Below are 17,238 nucleotides of genomic sequence, written 5' to 3'. Positions count from 1 at the left end.
TTTCTTGGTGTCATCTACAAATTTTATAAGCAAACCCTCCGCTCCATATTCCAAGTCATAATAAAAATACTGATTAGAGCTGGATTCAGGAGAGATCACTGTGAAACCCTCCTACATATGTTCTTTCTGCATTTTGACAGCAAACCATTGATAACTACTCTGTGAGTGAAGTATTTCAACTTGTTTTTTCCCCCTCCTTGTTGTAGACTTCATCTAGCTCACATTTCCCTAGTTTGCTAATGAGATTGTCATGTGGGGAAAAAAAATCAAGGTATGTCCCTTCCACAGCTCCCTCTGCAATCCAGTAGGTTAAAACCCTGTCACAGAAGGAAATTCAGTTTTGTGTGCTTTGTTCTTGACTAATCCATGATGGGTATTTCTTATAACCCTGTTGTGCTCTAGGTACTTATAAATCGATTACTTAATAATTTGTTTTAATATCTTGCTAGGAATAAAGGTAAAACATGATCGGTCTATAATTCCCTAGATTCCTATTGTATCATCCCTTTTTGTCCTTCCTCCCCCATTTTCTTCAGGAGAAGGGCAAACTTAGTACTTATCTTTAAAAGGAGACACAAGAAACAGTATATGTTCACATACTATTACACAAGTAATAAAACATTATGCCATTTTTTTCTACAACTGTTGGCGGCTGCATTTTTAAAGTTTGGCCTCTTTGGAACCAAACCTGATGCACTCTGCTGTTTGTATGTATAAATGAATTCTTATTCTGTCTGGCTTGTGTTGTGTGTGTGTGTGTGTGTGTGTGTGTGTGTGTGTGTGTGTGTGTGTGTGTGTGTGTGTGTGTGTGTATTCATGTGCAGCATGCATATATATATAAAAGGTGGTTTTAAAAAAAAATGGTGTGTATATCATGCACAAAAGGCGTAGAGTTGAGATTGCACCTACAACTTGAATATTGGCATTTATTGACCTGAGTGCTTAAATGTGCCATCAGAATATCTCTAAAATCTAATATCTCTAAAATCTTTCATGGAGTTTAAATTTAAACTCCCAAAACATTGATGCATTGGTGAAACTTCCCAGTTTTTACTGTTGAAATTTTTTAGTCACAAGGAGGAAGGGTGCAACCAAAAGTTATTCAGTTTGTTTTGTAGGAAGGGGTTTTACCGCTCTGACCTAAACATAGCTAGTTTGTCAATTAAATATTCTTTTTTAAATAAAAACTCCATAAATAGTAAAATTACATTTAAGATAAGACCTCCCATGCAAGTTTCAAAATGTATTTTATAAAATGAAGACTTTCACGTGGAAGGTAGTATAGTTCACTGTACTATAGGGCATTGAGCTAGGAATCAGATCCTGGGTCCTTATCCTGGGATTGCCAGAGAGCTGCTTTGTGTTCTTTGTCAAGTCACACTTTTTCTTTCATATCTTGGGCCTGTGCAGTTTAAAAGTTCTTTGGGATAGGATTTGTCTCTTAATGTGTCTGTATAGTTCCTCATGCAGTGGGGCTTTGATCCTGATTGGAGTCTCCATAACACGTTTTAGAGATCAGTTGGCCTGGAACTTATCTAGAGATCTTTGCACACAAAAATCCTTCTAAATCATGTACACTTGACATTTCCATACCATCCTATTTCACTATCCTCTACTTGAGAAGCAATATTAAGATGTGAAATTATTGTATGCACAATTAATCTATTATATACACTTAATTTCAGATTCTCACACTTAAGACAACATAAATCCAAAATGCTTAAAACGTGAAATCTCTGACCAACTCATTATTATGTGTAAGGGTCACAGTAGCAGTGGAATAGATGATCATTGTACATTAAACACCTGTATCGTTATGTTATGTTTATCTTTTAATTGATCACTAGAGTGTACTGTGACATTACTGCTAGCCATGATAAAATAGTCTTGCTCTGGAAAGAACTTTGTTATCTAGATTGAATTATACTTGCTATGACAAAAATCACCTTGGTTTTTACTTCTTTATAGTGGTGCTATGAATTCTTTGGGCAGGTATAGGAAGGAGAGTGCATCTGACTTAGTCAGGAATTTTTACTGCAGGGAAGATAACACATTCTGTTATGTGGGTCTCAAAAACAGTAACGATTTTACAATTCTCAAGTATCTGAATTGTAAATACTATTGTTTCAGCTCAGAAGATTGGACAGGGTTTGTTGTACAGAACACCAGTGTTCTACCTTAGTAGAATGAAGGCACTGTTGAGCATCACAAGGCTCTCCTTTTCCATCCTATAGCTGGAGCATGTAACTTCTATTCCTTCTTCTAGCTCTTGACTATAAGAATGAGAGACCTGAAGTGACAGCAAACATGTCTTATGCACAGAAATGTAGAAAGTTACTGCTGAGCCACTGAATCAGAAATAGCAAGCTTTTCTTATTAATGTTGAGTTGGAGGAATTATCCCCAATGGTGTCTCCACAAGCTTTAATTTGGCATCCATCATGGGACCATTGAGTTTTAATGCATTCTACAGAGTGCACAGTCCTTCAGTACATTAACCTAACTATGGTTTAAGAAAGCCTATTTCTGTTGTCTTTTTACCGTACTCAGTGACTCACCTAAATTCAGATGAATGTTGGAGTTGAGAGTTCATGATAAATAAATTCTTGTGTCTAAGTGGGAAAGATCCTATATGCAGTTTTTTTGGATCACTGGGCAATTTGCTCAGCTTGGAAAAAGATTCACATCTTAATGGGAAATTTTGAAACCATATTTTTTTTCTTGATATTAAAGCATACTGTTTTATTCCCTGAATCTGAATTTATGCCTTTTTATGTATATTTATCAGAATGTAGACCATGTATATGAAGGACGGTACTTGCGTTTGTGTGCTGAAGGTTTACCATCTCTAGTATTGAATAATCAGCACTATACTTAGAGAGAAATAATGCAGTAGTTCTGTAGCACTTGACTTAATGCTATAGCCACCTCTTTGAAGACAACGATTTTAGGAGTAGCAATTGTATCATTCCCAGATTTATTATGACTAGGTTTACATACTTTGCGCTTATTTCAGTTAGAGTGCTCAACTGTTTAATATTTTTATGTAATGTATTTATTTAGGTTACAAAGTCAGGCACTCAGAAATGAGGAAATGCTATAATTCAGGTTGCCTATGCGGGAAGTCTATTACAGTTCTAATAATCAAGTAGCTAGCTTGGGAGCCCATTCTCCACCACTATACCACACAGAAAACCTTCCACCTAGAGATCTTGGATTTGATGTTGGATTTGCTACTATTTTACAATTCAGTGAATATTCAGAGGGAACTTTTGTTTGAATTTGTTTTTTGCTGGGCCACCCATGTACTTCTGACTGAGGTAGTTATTTGAATAGGAACAATATTGCTAACTGTGCTCACTGTGGGCTGTCACGCGAAGGATACTCATTTCACTGATTTCTTTCAGTGGTTTGAGATTCCCTTCTCCAGATTGTTCCTCTCCTCACCATAGCTCGTGTAGTACAGTAGAGTAAGTCTGAGGGCAGCTGACAGTCCTGTTACATTCCAAGAATGTTGAATCAGCAACTTTCGTGTCTTTTCCTCCCAGATGCACAATCAAATGCAGCCCAGGTCAAGAAGAAGATCGTGTTTCTGATTTACCACAACTGGAGAATTATAAGTAACTTGATTTCTGGCATTTTAAAGATTTTTGGCGCACATTTTCTGTTAGCTCTTTATATAGCTTTTGTTTCAGAATGTCACTGAGATACTTCACTGTGTAATTTTTTACCTTGCAGTCCATGGTTAGTGACATCCTTGACTAGCTCTACTGCAACAGAGCCTATCACATTTGCAGCTATTGTAGAGGAAGAGCTCCAACAAGAAGCAGCTCTTATCAGGAGCAGAGAGAAACCTTTGGCTCTGATCCAGGTAAAGGAAGCTGTATTTTTAACTACTTCTTTCAAAGGTGACATTTTATAATTGATTATTCATTTGCTACATAGTGTCTACCAGCTGTTAAACCGTGACCAGGCTTATTTTTGGAGATTTGGGCTAGCCTGCAGTGTTTGAGGCCCTTAGCTGCTGGTGCGAGGGTCCATGTTTCACAATTTTCTTTGCCTGCCCTCATGGTTTGGAGTGTGTTGCCTTTTTCAAGTGCTTCAAGTATATTCCCCATTAGAGGTGTGTGCTCGCCACATGCATTAGTGCTAAAAGTTTTTCCCTCAGCAGTATCTATAGCAGACCAGCCATGGCACCCGCTCGAGTGGCTCCTGCATGGCATGGTATAAGGGGTGCCTCCGTCTCTCTCCACCCTCAGTTCCTTCTTGCCACCAGTGATGGTGCATTGAACATTTGCCGCTCTTCCTGGAGTTGTTTAAGCTTCAGTCGTGCAAACCTGTAAAATTAGTGTACATATTTTTGTTCTCTCCAAATGGGACTTAGGGAGGCATAGGGCATGCCTCATACCTAGACCAGTGTTTCTTAAACTGTGTTCCGCGGTACAGGCAGTTGGAGATGTGCCGCAGAGAACAACAGAATTCAAAATGGCTGCCTTTAAAGGGGCAGACAGCCTTTTTTCCCCCCCTCAATAACTTCCCCCGACCCTTCTCCTTCCCCCTCCCCCCAACTTTATTTTTCTTTTGGCTCAACAGAAAATCCTTGGTGTTCTTGATTTTAAAAAAAAAATTGTTTGGTGTTCCTTGGTCTTAAAAAGTTTGAGAGACACTGCCCTAGACTTTAAGCCTTGCAATCATTGCAAACTGCCGATGTCCATTAGCGATCCCCAGAGTAGTTCTCTTAGGCATCACATCTGCAAGTCCTTCAAACCAGGGACTAAGGAGAAGCACGATACCTGACTCAAAGCACTCCTGGTGGAGTTGGCACTTGTTCCGGCCCTGGAGCAGCATTCTCACTTGGCACCTAGCACAGTGGCATCAGTGTGCAGTGCCTCACTGGTATCATCAGCAAGCTGGCACCGATTCCCTTTTGTGGCCCCAGCCAAAAAGCCAAAGAAGGCCAGTAGAGGACAGGCTGCTAGTCCCCAGAAGGAGAAGGACAGGGCTGAAGGTGAGCCAAGACCCACACAGTGCACCTCGTCATCCCCTTTGGGAAGTTAGACTTCAGCTCATGTTGAGTGATACAGCCCAGCATGTACCTCACATTAGAGCCCCAACATAAATGCAAGCCTCCATCAGCTCTAGGTACCATCGACACCTGAAGCTCTCCAAGTTACTCAGGAGATTGTAATGCTTCCAGTGCTGCCCAAACTGTCTCTAGCAGCGTTCAGATTTCAAGGTAAACCCGCCCTGGGACTTTACTGCCTGTCCTCACCTGAGCAATGCCACTCCTCATTGCGAGACACAGGGGAGCCTGCCAGGAGCAGGGAGGCAAATGCAGCCTGCTCACTCAGTGTGGGGAGCCCTGGACAGACCAGTAGCCTCAACAGTCCAACCCCCTCCAATACACGCGGCTTCCAGGAGACCAGGTGGACCAAGGGGAGCAGCCTGCTGATACTGGCATCTTCCTTGTCGTAGCCAGATGAGGCCAACACAGGGTCCCCTCGCTCAGTTCCCTGGGATGAAGCTAAAGCACACCAGGAACTGTTCAGAGAGTTGCTTCCAGCCTCTACTTGCAGGCAGGAATTGGAGGAGCAGGCAGACTCCCTGTTTGATGTCCTCTGCTTCACAGCCCCTGCCAGCGGAGCCTTGCTCATTCATGAAGGAGTAACAAAGATTACTGTGACAAACCCCTTCCTCCTTGCATCCCACCTCCAAAATGGCAAAGTGTAAAAACTTTTCCCAACTAAGAGGCACAACTACTTGTACTCTCACGTAGCCACTAATTCCTTGATAGTCAAGTCAGTTAATCCCAGGGTGTTTCAGGAGCAGCCTGCGGCTAGGTCAAAAAATATAAACTCCAAGTGGTTGGACCTGTTTGGACACACAATTTATTCGTCTTCTAGCCTAGAGTTGAAAATGGCCAAGCACCAGGCCCTCATTGGCCGCTATGACTAGAATATGTGGCAGACTGCAGCCAACTTAAAGAGCTCCCTCCTGGAAGGTTCCTGGAAACATTTCTAAGTAATCCTCGATTAGGGTACAGCCACCCAGGTAGTCATTCAAGTGGCATCTGATGTAGCAGACTCTGCTGTTGGCACCATGGTGCCTGCCATCTCCACTCAGTGAGCTTCCTGGTTGCTCTTCTCTGGGTTGTTCTTTGCACTAAAGCAGTCGATTCAGGGCCTCCCTTTCGAAGGCCAGGACCTGTTTGCAGAACAGATGGACATTAAGCTGTATGGGTTGAAGGATTCCCAGACCACTCTGAAAACATTGAGACTCTATTTTCCAGGCCCAGCATGCAAGCAGTTCAAACTGAAACTGACTCAGGGGCAAGGGAGTCATGATCCACCACACCAAAAAGCTAAGGGCTATAGATGCCACCCAAGTCATCTGCCCCCAACTTCTGGGCTCAAACCACTCCAAACAAGGATCCAAAAAGTCATTTTGAGGGTACACCCAGGGGTAACTTACCAGACTGTTCTCCAGATGCAATTTTCCTGTTTTGTTTTGTTTTTTCAATTGCCTTTAATTGTTCCTTCCTGCATGGACTGTTATAACTTCAGATCACTAGGTCTTCAGAACAATGTCGCAGGGCTATGCCCTCTAATTTCCCTCTGTCTTTCTTCAGGAACCCTTCTCACAAGAGTCTTCTCGGGCAGGAGGTTAAGGAGCTGCTGCAGCTGGATGCAGTGTAAGAGATTCTGCACACAGACAGAAACAAAGGGTTTTATTCCCAATGGTTTTTTTAATCTCAAAGACCAAATGTGGTCTTAGCATCATTCTAGATCAGAGACCCCTCAACAGATACCTAAAGAAGCTAAACTTCTGCATTGTCTCCCCGACCTCCATTATTCCCACCCTGAATCCAAGAGACTGGTATGTCACCTTCAACCTGAAGGTTGAATACTTTCACATAGTGATCTTTCCAGGTCACAGATGCTTCCTCTGCTGTACAGTGAGTTCTGCCCATTGCAGGTTTGTGCTCCTCCTGTTTTGACCTGGCTACAACACCAAGAGTGTTTACCAAGTGCATGGAAGTAGTGATGGCTTACTTCAGGTGCTGGGATGTTGAGATCTACCCATACCTTGATGACTTATTGGTCAAAGGCAGATCTTAAGGCATGGGTCCAATGAGACATCATTGTTCTATAATCCATGTGTCACTCACTGGGTCTACTACTAGTCAATGACAAATTCCATGTTCGTTTCATTGCAAAGGATAGACTTCATCAGAGTAGTGTACAACTCAACCCATGCAAGGGAGTTCCTGTAACTTGACAGGGGCCTGACCTAATTGCAGAGGTATCCACATTTCCCCTGAAAATAGGCAGGGTGTGCCTCTGCCTGCTGGGCCACATGACAGTGCGCATATACATGGTCTTCTGGGCCAGGTTCCACATGTGGCTCTTTCAGCAGTGGCTTATGTCAACCTATTCCCAATCCAGGGATCACCTGGAAAAGATTGTAATTACCGCTCCAGTGGAACTTACCTCACTGCAGTGGTGGACTAATCACGAGAAAGTCCTGAAAGGAGTTCTGTTAGACAGTTCTCCTCGCTTGGCCAAGCTGGTGTTGGACACCTCAGACCTCAACTGGTGTTCGCATTTCAAAGATCTCCAGACTAGGGATGTAGAATCCTGGCTAATCTGTTCACTGTTGAACCTTAGTTGTGACTGGTTAATCGATTAAACAGGATCCCATGTGGGAGGGGCTGGCAGCCCCAAGTACAGCAGGGGAGGATAACTTCTGTTCCCAGCCCTCTGCCCATGCTGGAGGGGCCGATTCCTGACCCCTGCGGAGCTGCTCCTGTGTACGGGTATGTCTACACTGCATTCCTCTTTTGAGAGAAGAATGCAAATGCAGCCAAGCGAAATTGCAAATGAAGTGCGGATTTGAATTTCCTGTGCTTCATTTGCATAATCGCGTCCAGCTGCTATTTCGAAATACCCTATTTTGAGATAAAAAATGCCGGGTAGAAAGAAACCCCTTCTTTTGAAATAAACCTCATTTTTTGAGGAGTAAGGGTTAATGGTTATTTCAAAAGAAAGGGGTTCTTTCAAAATAACTGAATCTACATGGCATTTTTTATCTCGAAATAGGGTATTTTGAAATAGCGGCCGGATGCGATTATGCAAATGAAGCGCAGGAAATTCAAATCTGTGCTTCATTTGCAATTTCGCTCAGCAGCATTTGCATTCTTCTCTCGAAAGAGGAATGCAGTGTAGACATACTCTACCAGTTCACTGTTACCCAATAAGTATCACCTGTTAAGATGATGCACATTACTCATAAACATCAAAGAACTCAGAGTGGTCCAACTGGCTGAGAGATCTTCCTGCCTCACCTGTTGGGCAAAGTAGTGAGAACCTGATGGATAACCCAGCCTCATGTTCTATAATAACTGGCAAGGGGGAGGCAAGAGGCACTCAATCTTGGGGACTTCTGCGTCAGCAACAATCCATCAGGAAGCTTGTCAGCTCCCTGGCATCAGGAATACCCTAGCAAATCTCTCACCGTGAGCAGAGATGGCAAGTTGTATGGGCCCGTGGTGCCCAGCGAATATTCAGGGCCCGGTGGCCTGGCTCCACCAATGTTCGGGCCAGATCTTTTCTATGGCCCCACCTGCTGCCTCCCGCAGTTTCTCTCCTGGCCCCACCTGTCATCCCTGGGCAATTTAAAAGGGCCTGGGGGCTGCTTCCAACACCACCACCAGCAGCAGCGCAGTAGGACTAAGGTGGTGTCCTGTTCTCCTGCTCGATGTCACTTTCAGCAGTGACTGGCATGTCTCTGCAGCTCTGGGGGAAGCATGTCTGCGCATGCTGCCACTGACCTGAGCCCCTATCTGTTGCCATGCTGTGTGTGGGTTGCTTTTGTGAGCTAGTGCAGCTCAAGGTAAATGCTGACCCCCATACATCCTCCTGCTCCCAACTGTCTGCCCCATCCAAGATCCTGCACCTAATCTCCCTCCCAGAGCCTTAGGCAGGTATGTGAGGGTAGCTACCAAAAATTATCCAAATCTGCTGCTAGTGACCATGAGAGATTGTTCAGCTGTAATATGGCCAGTGTGATCTTCCAGAGGTTGGTGACCTTCCAAGTAGATCTGTTCACCACCAGGCAAAACAGAAATTGCCATTGTGTTAGCTTCTGGCAAGATCTGGGAAAGGATTCCCTCTCTGATGCCTTTCTTCTATCTTGCTCAGGGAATCTGTTGCATGTGTTCTCACTTATCCCTCTCATCAATGGGGTCCATCCTGGTAAAGATGAAGAGGGACAAAGTAGAGGTTATCATGATTACCCAGTGTGGTCTTGCCAGCACTGGTTTAGCACACTCAAAAACATGATGATAGCTCTTCTGTGTCCCCTTCCCAGCTGAGCAGACCCTGTTGTCCCAGGGTCATGATTGGCTCCAGTACTCTAACCTTGCAGCTCTATGCATCTTGGTGTGGAAGCTTTGTGGCTGAACCAGGAGAAGTGTACCTGCTCAGAAGAGGACCTGCGGGTAGGAAGTAGGAAGCCATCAACCAGATTCACTTACCAGGCCAAGTGGACAAGATTTTCCTGCTAAGTGTTTGATAAGATCCAGTAACAGCCCCACCTGGTCTTCCTGCCGAAAGTGGTCTCTACCTTCCATATGAACCAGGACATATTCCTCCTGGTGTTCTTTCCCAAGCCACACAAGACCAATGTGAAAAGGTGTCTTCACATGGTAGATGTCCAGAGGGCCTTGGCTTTTTACTTGGAATATACCAAGCCTGTAAATCAACCCAGCTCTTCCTCTCTACAGCTATGCCTGCACAACAAGGTAACCGGCAGAACGTTCATACCTCAAGTGCGTTTTTGCGCCCCCCCCCCCCCCCCCCCCAAAAGCAGTAAATTGACAGGACAGAGGGCTTTTGCTGTTGGAGTTATTCCTCTCCCCACATAGAATCACTCCTTTTTGCGCAACAGCTCTTGCGCAAAAAGGTGTGTGTGGATGGCAAACGGGCTTCTTGTGCAAAAAGAGCCTATTAGAAAAAGCACAGGTGTTCTGATGGCCATTCTGTTAATAGCGGGCAGAGCTTTCTTGCGCATGAGTGTTCATGCAATGTGGATGCTCTCTTGTGCAAAAGCACATTGCTTTTGTGATGCAGTTTTGAAGAGTGGACGCGTTTTTGCGCAAGAAGCTTTTGCACAAGAAGTTTTTGCAGAAGATCTTTTCCGCAAAAAGCTTATTGCGCAAAACCCTGCAGTGTAGACAAAGCCTACAGCAGATAGGGTGAAAGGCCTTGCGGTTTCCTCACAGAGGATTTCCAACTGGATCATCTTGTGCATAAAGACCTGTTATGAGCTGGCAGTGGTCCCGCCACCGGCAATTGGCAGAGCCCATTCAACTAGAAATCAGGTGTCCAAGGTGGACTTTCTGATGCACATCCCTATCTAGGACATCTGTACAGCCATGACTGATCCTTTGTTCGCATGTTCACGTCACATTATGTCATCAGTCAGCAGGCCAAAGATGATGCTAGGTTCTGCAGAGTTGCGTTGCAATCTACACCTCTATGAACTGCTGCTACCTGCCTTGGTTGGTACTGTTTGGAGTCACCTAGTGTAGAATGGACAGGTGCAAGCACTTCAAGAAGAAAGGACGGTTACCTATTTCTGTAATTGATGTTCTTTGAGAGATGTTGCTCATGTCCATTCCATGACCTGCCCTTCTTCCCCACTATTGGAGTTTCCTGCAAGAAATGGCTGTGGGTGGGAGGAGCTGGCAGCACCCCATATTCTGTGCCATGTGGACACCACTGCAAAGGACTCCACAACTCGTCTCCTATGGATACTGAGAAAAATACTCCTGGCACTAGCGCAGGTGATTGTGGAATAGCCATGGGCAACACACACACAACTCTTTTCTCCCACTCTGCTGGGGGATGATATCCAGCCAGTCCGTGAGGTCTGTTTGTGTGTGTGTGTGTGTGTGTGTGTGTGTTTTTTTTTGTTTGTTTTTTTGTTTTTTTTAAAGAATCTGTTAGTCAGTTCCTGGGACCATACATCCTATTTGAGTTCCACCCAGTTATCAGATTTTAACATGCAAAAATGTTCCTGTATTTGAAGGAAATGAAGAATATTCATTGATGACTGATGTGCAGGCTGTATAATTATTCAGGCCTTCTTGATAACTAATTTGTTTTAAAAAGGTAACACTGCTATTTAGTGAATAGTTTCCATACCCCATGAGATATTTTCTAGAATTGATTATAAAATTCAGACTTCTCCTTCCCCTCTTTCTTTCTTCAGATTGAGGAACGTGCTATTCAGGATTTGTTAATCCACTACACAGCTTTTGACAACCCTGATGAATTTGTTGTCATTGAAAGGGCTCCACAGGGACCTATCGCAACACCTTTATGGAACAAGCACTGATGCTAATCCATCATGAATGTCATGAAGATCTGTCTACTTCAGAGTTTTTGACTTTTATTACAGGTAGAACTGGACTGGGGACGAAGAGTCGTGTAAATTTAGTATCAGTGTTAAAATGCTGCACATAATCTGCATGTGTCTGATTATTCTAGAAAACAAGTGCAGACTACAATTTGTGTCCATTATTCACACTGTATAATGTACGTATATTTTGACTACAAACTTAACCCGATCCTGTGTTGTTAACATTCTGTATAAAATTGTTTAGTGAAAATACATTTGCTTTATATTAAGGTTTGGTCCCTATTTAAGACAGTAAGGTTTTTGTTAAATTCACAGGTGGTGGTGAAAAGTAGGAACTAATTTTGTGATTATTGTAAAACAGACCCTGCAAAATCATGCATATTTTAAATATGAGCACTTAATCAGGATTGAAAGGACAGATTAGAAATAATCCCAAATATATTTTTGCTTAAACTTCATCTAAAAATACAATTTGGCAATGCAGTTTCCCCTAACCTCTGATATGTATGTATGAGTGCTGGTCCTCTCAGCTTATAGTACTTTTGATGTCACTCTTCATGATGAGACTCTGTGCTGGCCTTAAAGTGCTGTGCTGCTATATGCTTCCAGTTCAGTTGTGTGTGGTTTCATGCTGTTGTTGGATTGGCATTTTGAGCAGCCTGAGCTATATAATAAGCTAAAATGAACACAGTTCCAGTGGGATGTGGTATCACTAGTTGGTGTAGGCTAATAAATTGGTACCATGTTATAACCACCGTGTTAAAGTACAGTATATTTAAAGTGCTAGGGAAATGGGAAACATGTATGTTAACTATTAGAACTACAAGGATGAATGCTTAACTGTGGATTTTAAAAATGTCTGTCCTGCAAAGATTCAATATTGTGTTTAAAAAGTTTGTTGTGCCTGGTTTCTCTGAACAGATTTATAAAAATTGTTTAATAGCTTTATGTACAATAAGCTGTCTTGTTGGTTTGTGTTTGGGTAGTTACATGTGGATTTACCAGTTTCAGTAATTTCAGCGTTTACATATATCTTGGGCAAACTGGAGAGGATCAGGCTTAGAGAAGGTAGTATACCCAGATGAATGTACAAAGCAATCACTGTGTGATAAATTATCTGAGTCTTGAAAAACAATGTAGCTGCATCTAATGGCTTCAGGTGAGCTACATTTTAAAAAAAAGCAAATGTAAACAAATGCAATAAACATTAAAATCTCAATTCACACAAATTTGTGTACTTTTTTTATGCCATTGTTTAAAACTTGACTTTTGTGGCAGAGTATTTCTAAAATTATTTTCATCTTATATAGTACGTGAGAAGCATGCTTAATATATGATAAAAGTTCAAGTAAACTCCTGTAAGAGGGAGAGGATTGCTGTGGAAGATTTCAATGTATTTAAATGCTAATGCTTATTATTTGAAGATTTTCAGTAACTGGGTGCTGCAATGCCTCTTGCCCTTTAAGTTTTATAAAATAGCTGTATCAAGATTTTTTTAAAAAAAAGCAATTACTGCAATAATAAATTGATTTAACAGCTGAAATTGATTTCCACCCATTATCTTATTTCACTAGCAAATACGATTCATGTAGTTTTTTTTAAAAAAGTCGCTGTTTTGCAGTATTTTGGAAAAAGTGTTTCATACTTCCTTTCTAAACTACCTGTGAAAACTATACCCACTTTTGCATATTTTGAAAGCTGTGTAACTCTGGCAGTCCAGATGCGAGCATATGACAAGGCCCAGAACTCACTGAACACTTAGACTGATTTCCATCTATGTTTGTGTAGCTATAGAATGTAGCACCTGTTTGCCTGGGATAGTTTCCCTGCTTTTGACAGTCTACCCTAAAGTAGGCACTCATAGATGTGAGCCATTCCAGGTAGTGCGGCAGTCTTAATTTGTATACATTGAGAGACTGAATATACAGGTTGTACCTCCTTTAACTGGGACTCTCTGGTCCAGCAACATGCGTGGTTTGGCAGGACCTGGGATGTTCCTGGACCACAGAGCCAAGATATAGGGAGGTCAGGCCATGGGACTGGAGCAAGGCGGGGACAATAACTCGCTTGGGGGAGCCCCTTGTCGGAAGAAGGGGGGACGCAGAGGAGTGGGCAGCGGAGGGTTCTGCTCCCCTGGTAGGTAGCAGGGGTCGGCAGTGATAACAAAGCTCTGGCCCTGGCTACAGCCAGGGAGCTCCAGATCCAGACAAAGAGGTTGGGGTCTAGCAGTGACTGCGAAGCTGGGGCTGCAGAGCTCCAGCCACGGAACTCAGGGTCCATCTGTGGAGCTCCAAGCCATGGAACTCTGGCCACGGATCTCAGGATCTGACTGCGGAGCTCTGGCCACAGATCTCGGGGTCCAGCAGTGGCAGCTAGGGAGCTTCAGCCTGGAGAGCCACGGCCAGGCAGGTAGCAGTGGAGGTGAACTTGGAGCCCTGTCGGGGGCAGGAGTTCAGCATGGGCCATGTTAGGAGGGACCTCTCCTGGTCCGGCAAATAATAGGGCCGGAAGAGACCTCAGGAGTTCGTCGAGTCCAGCCCCCTGCCCAAAGCAGGACCAACCCCAACTAAATCATCTTAGCCAGGACTTGATGAAGCTGAGACTTAAAAACCTTTAGGGATGGAGATTCTACCACCTCCCTAGGTTACCCATTCCAGTGTTTCACCACCCTCCTAGTGAAATAGCTTTTCCTAATATCCAACCTAGACCTCCCCCACTGTAACTTGAGACCATTTCTCCTTGTTCTGCCATCTGTCACTACTGAGAACAGCCTCTCTCCATCTTCTTTGGAACTTCCCTTCAGGAAGTTGAAAGCTGCTGTCAAATCCCCCCTCACTCTTCTCTTTTGCAGACTGACTAAGCCCAAATCCCTCAGCCTCTTCTTATAGGTCAAATGCTCCAGCCCCCTAATCATTTTGGTTGCCCTCTGCTGGACCCTCTCCAATGTGACCTCATCCTTTCTGTAATGGGGGGCCCAGAATTGGATTCAATATTCCAGATGTGGCCTCACTAGTGCCAAATAAAGGGGAATAATCGTATCTCTAGATCTGCTGGCAATGCTCCTCCTAATGCATCCTAATATGCCATTAGCCTTCTTGGCTACAAGAGCACACTGTTGATTCATATCCAGCTTCTCATCCACTGTAATCCCCAGGTCCTTTTCTGCTGAACTGCTACTCAGCCAGTCGGTCCCCCAGCCTGTAACAATGCTTTGGATTCTTCCATCCCAAGTGCAGGACTCTGCACTTGTCCTTGCTGAACCTCATCAGATGTATTTTGGTCCAATCCTCTAATCTGTCTAGGTCACTCTGGACCCTATCCCTGCCCTCCAACGTATCTACCTCTTCCCCAAGCTTAGTATCATCTGCAAACTTGCTGAGGGTGCAATCCATCCCCTCATCCAGGTCATTAATGAAGATGTTGAATAAAACTGAGCCTAGAACCAAACCTTCGGGCACTCCACTTGAAATTGACCGCCAACTAGACATCAAACCGTTGATCACTACCTGTTGGGACCGACAATGTAGCCAGCTTTCTATCCACCTTACAGTCCTTTTATCCAATCCATATTTCCTTAACTTGCTGGCAAGAATATTGAGAGACCGTATCAAAAGCTTTGCTAAAGTCAAGGTATATCACATCCACTGACTTCCCCATGTCCACAGAACCAGTTACCTCATTATAGAAGCTAATCAGATTGGTCAGGCTTGACTTGCCCTTTGTGAATCCATGTTGACTATTCCTGATCATTTTCCCCTCTTCCAGGTGCTTCAAAATGGATTCTATGAGGATCTCCTCCATGATTTTTCTAGGGACTGAGGTAAGGCTGACTGGTCTGTAGTTCTCTGGATTTTCCTTCTTCCCTTTTTTAAAGATGGCCACTACATTTGCCTTTTTCCAGTCATCCGGGATCTTCCCCGATCTCCACAAGTTTTCAAAGATAATGGCCAAAGGCTCTGCAATGACATTTGCCAACTCCCTCAGATGCATTAAATACACAAATTCATGGGTCTGGATGTCTAGCTTTTCTAAATAGTCCTTAACCTGTTCTTTCTCCATCGAGGACTGCCCACCTCCTTCCCATACTGCATTGCATAGTGCAGTAGTCTGGGAGATGACATTATCTGTAAAGACAGAGGCAAAAAAAGCATTGAGTCTTTCAGCTTTTCCCACATCATGTCATTAAGTTACCTCCCTCATCGAGAAAGGGCCTCACACCCTCTCTGATCACCCTCTTATTGCTAAAATGACTGTAGAAACCTTTCGTGTTACCCTTCACATTCCTTGCTAGCTGCAATTCAAATTGTGCTTTCGCCACCTTGATTACTCCCCTGCATCCTCGAGCAATATATTTATACTCCTCCCTAGTCATCTATCCAAGTTTCCACTTCTTATAGGCTTCCTTTTTGTGTTTAAGCTCACCAAGGGTTTCCCCTGTAAGCCAATCTGGTGGCCTATCATATTTGCTTTTCTTACTGTGTAACAGGATGGTTTGTTCATGTGCCTTCAGTTAGGCTTCTTTAAAATACAGCCAGCGCTTCTGGACTCCTTTCCCCTTCATGTTAGCCTCCCAGGGCACCCTGCCCATCAGTTCTCTGAGGGAGTCAGAGTCTGCTTTTCTGAAGTCCAGGGTGTGTATTTTGCTGATCTCCTTTCTTCCTTCGATCACTGCTTCCCAGGTTGCCACCCACCTCTACTTCCCCTTCTAGTTTCTCCCTGCTTGTGAGCAGCAAGTCAAACTGCACATGACCCCTGGTCTGTTCCTTCAGCATGTGAACCAGGAAGTTATCCCCAACAGTCTCCCAAAAACTTCCTGAATTGTCTGTGTACTGATGTATTGGTTTCCCAACAGATGTAAGGGTGATTAAAGTCCCCCATGAAAACCAGGGCCTATGATCTGGAAGCTTCTCTTGTGTGAAGAAAGCCTCGTCTACCTTATCCACCTGATCTGGTGGTCTATAGCAGACCCAACCACATCATCACCCCTGTTGCTCCTGCCTCTAAACTTAATCCATACTTAACCCTAAACCTCTCTCTCTCGCTCTTGCTCTCGCTTTCTCTCTCTCTCTCATATACTGGAGCTCTGAGTAATCATACTGCTCTTACATATAATGCAACTCCTTCTCCTTTTCTTCCCTGCCTGTTCTTCCTGAACAGTTAATTTTCTTCCATGACAGTGCTCCAGTTATGTGAGTCATCCCACCAAGTCTCTGTTGTTCTAATCAAATCATAGTTCTTTGACTGGGCCAGGGCTTCTAATTCTTCCTGTTTGTTTTCCAGACTTCTTGCATTCGTGTACAAACACCTAAGCGTACAACTATTTGATTGCCCTACTTTCTCCATTGGGATCAGGGGTCCTCCTTTGTTGCTCGTTCCTCCTTGTGTTTCTTCCCAGTATCCCAGTTCCCCACTTGATTCAGGGCTTAGGTCACCATCCCCCGATGAACCTAATTTAAAGCCCTCCTCACTAAGTTTGCAAGACAGCCCCCGAAGATGCTCTTTTCTCTCTTGGTTAGGTGGATTCCATCTCTTCCTAGCAATCCTTGTGCCCAGAATAGAGTCCCATGGTCAAAGAAACCAAAGCCCTTTCTCCGACACCACTTGTGCAAGCAAGCAGTTACTTCCACAATTCGACGATCCCTACCCCTTTTCCTTCAACAGGGAGGATAGACGAGCACACCACTCATTCGGGACAGGTCAGGTCCCAAGGATACCAGATGAGGAAGGTCGAACCTGTATCAAATTTTTGGGTTGCACTCAGAGTTCTTAAGTAATGTGTCATTGGTTATACTTAATTTTGGTATTATGTGTATAC

The 17,238-nt window shown here is 43.8% G+C and overlaps 1 protein-coding gene across 4 annotated transcripts in view; it reads left to right on the top strand.

The window, feature by feature from the left end:
• Positions 1-12,642, top strand: part of IBTK (inhibitor of Bruton tyrosine kinase) — a 114,031-nt gene extending 101,389 nt beyond the window's left edge. The window contains exons 27-30 of one of the 4 annotated variants that reach the window (XM_006115894.4): positions 3,548-3,619; positions 3,738-3,870; positions 6,628-6,690; positions 11,274-12,642. In XM_006115894.4, the coding sequence (XP_006115956.2) occupies positions 3,548-3,619; positions 3,738-3,870; positions 6,628-6,666 (244 nt within the window). In that variant the 3' untranslated portion in view covers positions 6,667-6,690; positions 11,274-12,642. Of the gene's footprint in view, positions 1-3,547; positions 3,620-3,737; positions 3,871-6,627; positions 6,691-11,273 lie in introns of those variants that run through there. The other 3 variants (XM_006115893.4, XR_012902586.1, XM_075923811.1) reach the window with 3 other exon arrangements.
• The last annotated feature ends 4,596 nt before the right edge of the window (positions 12,643-17,238 follow it).

The sequence above is a fragment of the Pelodiscus sinensis genome, chromosome 3, assembly GCF_049634645.1.
Source record: "Pelodiscus sinensis isolate JC-2024 chromosome 3, ASM4963464v1, whole genome shotgun sequence".
Classification (NCBI taxonomy): Eukaryota; Metazoa; Chordata; order Testudines; family Trionychidae; genus Pelodiscus; species Pelodiscus sinensis.
This window is presented reverse-complemented; position numbering and strand designations above follow the sequence as displayed.